The 8,470-nt window shown below is 36.5% G+C and overlaps 1 protein-coding gene across 21 annotated transcripts; it reads right to left on the bottom strand.

Annotated features, from left to right (window-relative positions):
• Nucleotides 1–794: 794 nt before the first annotated feature.
• LOC107404583 (protein LEAD-SENSITIVE 1-like) lies at nt 795–8,167 on the bottom strand. 21 transcript variants are annotated; one of them, XM_060816396.1, is made up of 9 exons: nt 7,409–8,167; nt 6,132–7,005; nt 5,133–5,696; nt 4,600–5,006; nt 4,218–4,271; nt 3,997–4,077; nt 3,707–3,896; nt 2,336–2,953; nt 851–1,862 (listed from the first exon to the last, which is right to left on the bottom strand). In XM_060816396.1, the coding sequence occupies exons 1-2, from the start codon at nt 7,863–7,865 to the stop codon at nt 6,395–6,397; spliced, it is 1,068 nt and encodes a 355-aa protein (XP_060672379.1). In that variant the 5' UTR covers nt 7,866–8,167; the 3' UTR covers nt 851–1,862; nt 2,336–2,953; nt 3,707–3,896; nt 3,997–4,077; nt 4,218–4,271; nt 4,600–5,006; nt 5,133–5,696; nt 6,132–6,394. The 21 variants fall into 21 exon arrangements, 20 of the variants coding, with proteins under 20 accessions (XP_060672379.1, XP_060672376.1, XP_060672383.1 ...); XM_060816393.1 differs by having other exon boundaries at nt 3,707–4,077; nt 4,550–5,006; XM_060816400.1 differs by lacking the exon at nt 3,997–4,077 and having other exon boundaries at nt 4,550–5,006.
• Nucleotides 8,168–8,470: the final 303 nt, after the last annotated feature.

Raw genomic sequence — 8,470 nt, 5'->3', positions numbered from 1 at the left:
ATGTAAAATAAAAAAAATTATATTTAAAAAAATATATGTAAAATAAGAGTTTTATATTAAAATTAAACGAATAAAAACAGTGTAATAAATAAATAAATAAAAAGTGAAATTATTATTTTAAACAGCATTGATTTGGGAAAAGTTGCGAGACACATGTCAATTGTAGAAATGAGGGACTGTGTTGGCGTGTGCGCAAGTGAGTGTCGCCAGCAGCCCAGCCCTCTTGTAGCGTACTCCACCTGTCCAGTCATGGTACATCTGTCTTTTACACTTTTTGCCACCTCTCTTTCTTTTTTCTATTCTTTAGCCACCTGTTTCTCGTAATCTATGGTCTTGGTTTTATAATACCAATTCGTCTTTTTCATTTATTTATTTATTTATTTAACTAGATGATAATTGTTTCTAATAATATTTAATTAATTTTTTAAATTTATTTATTTTTATATTTAAATTATATAATATATATATATATATCCATCAACTAATGATATTTTAATATATATTATTTAATTAAAAATTTTATAATTTTTTAATTATTTCAATTTAAAAATATATTATATGAGTTTATTAAGTCTATTAAAATGCTAACATACAAAAATGGCAGTAGCAAAATCAACCTTACTAAAACTCGTATCCCTATATATAAATTGCAAACAAATTTCTTCAAGGGCTCTGATGATCCATCTAAACGTTTGATGGAAGACTGGTTGATATATACTGATTTAAAAAAACTGTAGCAAAATAAAATAAAATTGAACAGATAAAAAGGAAAATTTCTATCAAATCAAATGATCGATCCCATGGCTTTCGAAATTTGAAACATAAACACATATATTCATTGAAAAAGAAAAAGGAAAATCTAACACTAGACATAGAAACATTATTCCATTTTAGCTGTCCAATGACAAATAAAAACACAACAGGACAAACAACCTCCAAAATCAGAAAGATAAAACAAAATGTTACGTTATCCAGCACTAGAAGCCGTGTTTTGCTTGCGTAAGAAGCAACAGCCTGCAAGGCAGATAAAATAAGAACCGTTTTCATTGTTTTCTTTTCTGGCAGAATCTAAGTGAACAAACAACGCCACCCATGCTCCACAACTCAGACTCGTCCACTCAAGTAGAAAACTCATGTACTCGGTAGTCCAATGCAATTTGTAACAATAAATCCACCAAACTGCAACCATCAAAGCGTTCCAAACAAGCCGTTACGGTAATGCTAACTTTACTAATGACCGCGTTTCCGGAACAGCCAGGAACTCTCTTCTTCAGCCAATCCCTCATCTGCATCTTTATTAACATTAGGCCGAACTCCGATATCAGACGCCCATCGACAGGCAGAGTAAATGCCATATCCCATAAGAGAATGCAGAATAGTCTGCAGAACGGTATTTGGAACTGCTGAGGATTGAATTGCAGAACAAATGAAAGCAATAATGCCTATCACAAAGGATACTGCCTCCACTTCTGCCAACACTAAAATTGTAAGCCGCAACTTGAAAGCCTGTTTTGCAATAGATTGCAAAGTCTTCACGGTTGTTTTTGAAAAGGTGCTAGTCCCCAAAGCCGTTTTCAAGGTGGTATGCCAAACGGCCCTGTACAACTTCAAGTGGAGCACTAGGGGCAAGGGTAGATGTACCACCTTGAGTTTTGGCTATAAAGAGAGCTTAACACCATATTCAAAGAGATAAAATTCTCCACCAGAAAGAAAAACATCTATGCTGGTACAGACCACATGATCAAGCCTTGAATGGTCACTACTTATTGCACAAATACTTTCTGAAGGATGGGATGCAGATGAGTGATCTTTGCGACCTCCTTAAGTGTAGTGGACAACCTTTCCATCACCAACGTATATCCCTGGTGTGATATAGCAGACAAATAAGCAAAATCCCCTGATGGCAAATTCATGACATAGTTTATATACAACAAGAAACAGCAGATAGAAATAAAACAATAAAACTGGTTTATGAAGCTCCGAAACCTTAATAAGTTCAACAGATTGAAAAATAAGCAGGTGAAAACCTTCTCAAATGTAAATATTTAAAAAAACTTGAGGCCGCTAGAATGCGAAAATTCATTTTTCTACTTGCTGTTGTGTTTAACACAGTGATCAGACACAACCCTCAACTTACTTTTGGTTTATTTTTTGGCACTAAAATCTAATAAAAATTTCCCAAACCAGTAAAGTTTCTAAACAATTTGTCACATATAACCATCACATTAAATTGAAAATTTTACTTATAATATAGCTGTTTCTAAGTCCTAGACTTATTGTAGAAGATGGCAGGGAGAAGAAAAAGCACCCATATTCTTATTTTCCTAATTCTTACTCTCTTGAGGCGTTTCTCTGCGCCAATTCCACTTCAAACAGGAGGTGGTTTCCATTTCAGCCCCTTTGTTCTCGCCTAAAACAATTGAAAAACAAAACAAAAAGTGGTCGTGTATGTAATTGACATCAATCTTTTGTCTTTCCCGAACTCTTCTCGTCCAATCTCCATTTTGAAGAAAACAATTCAAACTTGTATTGCAGAAACGATTGGTTGACAGAAGAATAACTCCCTTTCCCATGTCTCAAACAACTTAAAGCAAAGATGCTACTCTGTATGTCAATTACCCCATCAAAACAAGAAAATAAGAGCAGGATATCAGTGCTAGGAGTTTTCCACTAATCCACTTACCGTACAAATAACATTTGGAGCTACACCTCTAGAAACAAACAAGCATATGTTTAAGAGATGGACATGAGATATTAACATTCCATTTCTAATTTGCTTCTGATGACATAACCTCTACAAGAGAAACTGCTGCTGTCTCAATTCATTCCAGTCGGTGAAATGAAAATTCTAACCCATGGGAGTAACCTGATCTCCAAAATATAAATTTGTGACAGGGCACCTCAAGAGAGAGACCATCCTTGGACCTCACATGACAGAGATACAGAGTATAATCTTCGTACAGAGAAGTTCCCAAAGAACAGAAAATAAAGAAAATAAAATAATAATAATATTAAAAAAAAAAAAAGAAAAAAAAAAAGAACAAGTTTGAGCATCTACAGCGATAACATGATAGCAACTTATATCCATAGAAAGAAACATTCACATGCATAGACCTGTTCCTCAAGAAAGTGGGCTATAACATGCTTCTGCCAGTAACAGTTTTTGTAGAATCGTGACACTAATCACAATATGGAATGTTGCAAAGACATTAATGAGGCTACCAAAGAAAACAAAAATTCAACCAAGGAATACAGTAACTCTTTGCCAAAGTATGATGCAATGCTTATGCAATGTGTCCTAGATTCACTAGGATCAACAATTCAACGTGGTCACCTTGCAAAGCTTAAGTCTATACCATCTAACACAGTACACAAACAAATTAAATTGTCGACTGCTAAAGATATCAAATCAAATTAAATTGTCGACTGTTAAAGATATCACATGGATACTTTGTTGTATCAAAGTGGATTAGTGATCAGATAAAATGAAATGATGAAGTTATAAATTCAAATGCTGATTTTTTTCAGGTGTCAAAATCAAAGCAAACAATTAAATAAACAAAGGCATAGGTTAGAATCCATCTTAAATCCCCATAACCAATACAGTTAAAGTGCAAATCTACTCTTGTAAGAAAAGACCCAAACAAAAATAGACTCACTTTAGATACTCTCTAGAATAAGAAATGGAGAAGAAGAAGAGGCTCACCATGATGGGCTCAACTATAGATGTGTCTCCATGTGTAGACGTGATCCCCAGGCTTCAGTTCTTCCCTCTGGATGTTACTCGACAACACCCTCCAAATCATGTTCCACAGCATCCTCCAGATTGTTTCACAGCTCTGCGGTGATCAGAAAGTAAAACTCGAAAGAGAGAGAGACTAGAATTCACAGTTGATCTACAAGGAAATATGAACTCACTGCATGAGGATGCATCACGTTCGAAGAACATAACAGGTCTCTCGTATTGTAATCACAAAGTAAATCGGCCAAACATACAGTGAAAATGTTTTTGCAGCCAGATGAAAATGTATGTGAGTAACGTGCAGAAAATTTGATTGTCCTTATTTAATCTCCAACCTTTGCAATGAAAATGATTATTTTAGCAGTAAGCGATGAACTATATCATAGAATATACCTTTGACTAACAAAAACTGCCTCAAGTTTGCTTCAAACTACCATTGTAAAGCTTTAAAAAATTTAAAAATCCTTTCACCAACCTGGTAAATTGCTGGTAGGATCATTGGGGGATTACATCAAAACTTCCAAATAACCTGAAAATACATGACTTAAAGATTATATAGGTTATTCAACCAATATAAAAAAAATAAAAAATAATAATAAAAAAATAAAAAATAAAAAAGATTGCATAGGTTATAAATTCCTAGGGAGTGTCATGCAATTAACGTACCATCTCCTGACTGATAAAAATGGAACAGTTTATTAGATAAAATGAAAATGAGTGAAAATCAAAGAGGACAATTACATAAACAAAACCCACATGTTAGAATCCATAATTAATTTTAAGACGCAATACAGTTAACGCGTATACCATATTTGATAGTCTTCAAAAGAAGAAATGGAGGAGGAGAAGAAGAAAACCATGATGAAGGCGCGTCCCTGTGTAGATGCGCTCCCTCCATATCATGTTCCACAACAACCTCCAGATGGTGTTGTTCACCTCTTCCATCCTACGCCTGAAATTCGATTCCAACATTGAACAACTGAAATGGAGAAGAATAGAAGATGACGATGATAATGGTGACTGGAAATGTGACCCGTGACGGGATTCCTCCGGCTCCCTTTCCCTACCATCTTCCTCGACAGCAGGCTCAGGATCCGCAGCTTCTTCTTCAACACCACTGCCATCGTTCTGGGATTGATTACCCTTCGCCGCTTGAGATAGAGAGAGAGAGAGTGAGAAACGCAAACGAAATTTGGGGTCGTTGGGAAAATCGCTTGCTCTGTCCCCCCTGGTCGGTCAGATGTCCACCGGTGAAGACTGAAATCTGACGCCGACCAAACCAGAAAACAAGAGCAGAGTAAGAGCAAAAAGCGAGACTGGGAGTGGCCCCAGAAATTTCAGTTCCTTCTGTTATAGAAATGTGGAAAAAAGGAATGTTCTGGATACGCACCTTAGATTCAAACCACTGAACTGCCTCTACGTTGCTAATTTCGGAACCAGCACTTGGACTCCGCTCTGGAAAATGGAAAAGGTCCAAAGGGAGAAAGTGAAATGAAATCTTCGCACCCAAGTGGTCCGAATACCAACGACGAACTGACACGTACCACATTGTATAAGATTAGGCCAAAATACAAACACGTGTTCTTTTCTCCTTTCGTTTTCATTTGTGTTTTCCTTCCTTTGCATGTTGAAAACTTCTTCTTCTTGTGTAGCACCGCTAAGCTTCCCAGCTTATTGTGTCACCAATCCCAGTCCATCGCATAGAAAAGTGAAAAGTAACATCAACATTGATAATTTCCCTCGTTAGTCTATGATTTTAGCCGCAGCTCTGCTCCCAGTTTGGCTTTGCATTTGCTTTCACAAAGCACATGTGAAGGGTCATGGCCATATTTTAATAAACCAAAACCAGTTCGAATATAAGAAACCTAACGATCTTGGATTTCGCCGAAGCCCGTAGAGCCCAGCAAATATAAACAAACCTTTCCACCATATCAGCATCAGATGCCCCAACACCCTGCATAACGAATTGCTAAAAAAATCAATGTGATAATTGCGAAAATCTTTCCACAATCTATTCATATTTCTCCATATAAAATTGGTAGGTAAATCAATTCCTTTGGGGTAATTATGTTCCTTTATTACTATCTAACTTTGCCAATTGTACAGATTACTTCTTTATCATGCATTACACTACGATTCTATATATTCATTTAAAAAAAAAAAAGAAAAAAAAAAGTACTAAGTTACGATTTAACAATCTCACAAAAACATTAAAATACAGTGCTATGTAAAAGGCCTGGAACGTGAGCTAGGAATATGGTTTGGAAAAGGGATTTGTAAGAGTGCCTATTTTAACCAATGTCTCTGTAACTGTAGTATACAAATTATCTAAGTTCGTATTAATAATGAAAATGAAAAAGTTTGACTAAATCACATGAACATTGCATACAGAGTAATAATATCTGCAATACAGAAAGTTGGAAGAACAGTATAACACTTTGATTCAATCACATGAACATGGCATACAGAACTATAATATCTGTAATGCAGTAAAGTTGGAGATTTGTAAAACTAATCCCTTTAATCCAATTCAATCCACAAGCCCAACAAACTTCGCATAGCAGAAAACCCAACAGGAGACATATCATTGGTACCAAATACGGCTTAATCACATCCAATAAAGTACGTCTGAAACTAAAACGACCAAATCTCTCAAGTGCAGTGCCCAATTCCTTCAACTTTGCAAACATTGCGACGAACTCTGATATCCGAAGCCAATCTGAAGATACAGTACATGCCATATCCTACAGCAGCCAGCCAAGTAGGACTAGCAGTTGAAAATCTAAGCAGAGAAGAAATGGTAACAACAATGGCAGCCAACAAGGATGCTGCCTGCCCACTTCTGCCAATGCTTCTGCGGACACAATTGTTATCATCAACTAGCAGTCCTGTTTTGCAGTATATTGCAAAGTATTCACAGTTGTTTTCTGATAGGTTGTAAACACCAAAGCCTTTCTTGAGGAGGTAAGTTGCCCGGTGCAGGACATCTTCACGTGGATCACTAGGAGCGAGAGTACATGTACCTCCTCGAGTTTTGATGAGAAAAAAAGGTAGACTAACACTATATTCACATAGATAGAGATCTCCACCAGAAAGAAATTTATCTACGCTGGAAGAGATCACATGATCATGTGTTGATTGATCACCACTAGTTCGACCAGGATTGTCTGATGGATGGGACCGAGACGAGCTTCCTAAAATATGGCCTGCCCCTCGAATCAGGTGGATCACCTTCCCTTTACCCACATATATCCCTGCAGTCACTTATATAGCAGGGAAATAAGAAAATCCCATATATTAGATGTACTACAAGAAACAGATAGATTCTCATCATCTGTAAAACGGTTTGTGAAGAACCAAATATTGTATAAGTGAAAAACTTGTCAAATGCGTGTTCTGTTACAAAAATTACTACCTTTCTGCTTACTATTGGGCAATCACGAAGTTACAACTGGTTATTCAGCTTAAATCTAATAAAATTATTTCCTAAACAGCTTAAATCTAATATATATATTGTTTTTTTTTTTTTTTTTTTTAAATCCCAACATCAATCACAACACAAAACCTTGCAAAGACATGAACGATAAGCACTAGGCTAATGGGGCTAACAAAGAAGATGATGTATATCCTGTTTAATAGTATTATTAAGAAGAAAAAGAAGATTACCGTGATGAGCGTAGGCATGGCCTCGCCTCCATGTATAGATATGATCCCCAGATATGAGTTGGTTCCTCTGGATCTTGTTCGACACCACCCTCTGGATCATGTACTTGACCTCTTTCATCTTATACCTGAGATGTAATGCCAACATTAAGCAACCAAGAAGAAAGAGGAGGAGAAGACATAGACAGAGAATAAGAACTCCGCGATGAGCGTAGCTATAATTGCGTCTCCATGTGGCTTGCTCCCTCTGGATCTTGCTCGAAATCAGACTCCGGATCATGTCATTCACCAAATTCAATCCCAACATTGAGCAAATCATTGAACAAGTGAGAAAGAGAAGAAGAAGATCGAGATGAAGATCGTCGAGATTTGAATAGGTGTAGTTCCGCTTCCATGTGTGGCAGGCGTGATCCTTGATGCGCTTAAGTTGCTTCGTCTTCCTGATCCGGAGCTTCTTCATCGCTTTGCTTGTGGGAGAGCGCGCACCGGATTGAGGACCTCTCCGATGGCGACTATGAATAGTGAAACATCAGATTCTGATCATCAGAGAGTCTGATTTGGAATCAAATGGAGCCATCGTAGAATATGCCCGATCCGAATCGACATTTTCTCTTTTCTTTTCCTTTTTTTTTTTTGGGGCAATTTTTTCTCAGCCACCAAGCAGGATTGCAGAGCCGACTCAGCAGCTGAATCTGATCTCCTTTAAACGCTGTCCCCGTCATATTTCCTTTCATTGCCTTTCCTATCCTTTCACTTTCTCCAGTCCAACTTCGGCTACTATAATTTTGTACTTATTTACACGACGGATCTTTTTGATGTGGACCATCCGAGACTGAACGATTATAAGAATTAAATAAAATATTGTTATTTTTGCCTTTTCGTTATTTTTATTGGAACTTTGGAACCAATGTTATAATATTTTCGTTTTTTTTTTTTTTTTTTGATGGGACAGTTATTAGTCAAATGGGGTTTCGTGGTTACATGTAAATTTTTTAATAATTACATGAAAATAATTATTAATCATTTAAACTGGCAGTTTATTTGATTTTGTTTAATTCTTAAATA

This window comes from Ziziphus jujuba, chromosome 4, assembly GCF_031755915.1.
Source record: "Ziziphus jujuba cultivar Dongzao chromosome 4, ASM3175591v1".
NCBI lineage: Eukaryota > Viridiplantae > Streptophyta > Magnoliopsida > Rosales > Rhamnaceae > Ziziphus > Ziziphus jujuba.
This window is presented reverse-complemented; position numbering and strand designations above follow the sequence as displayed.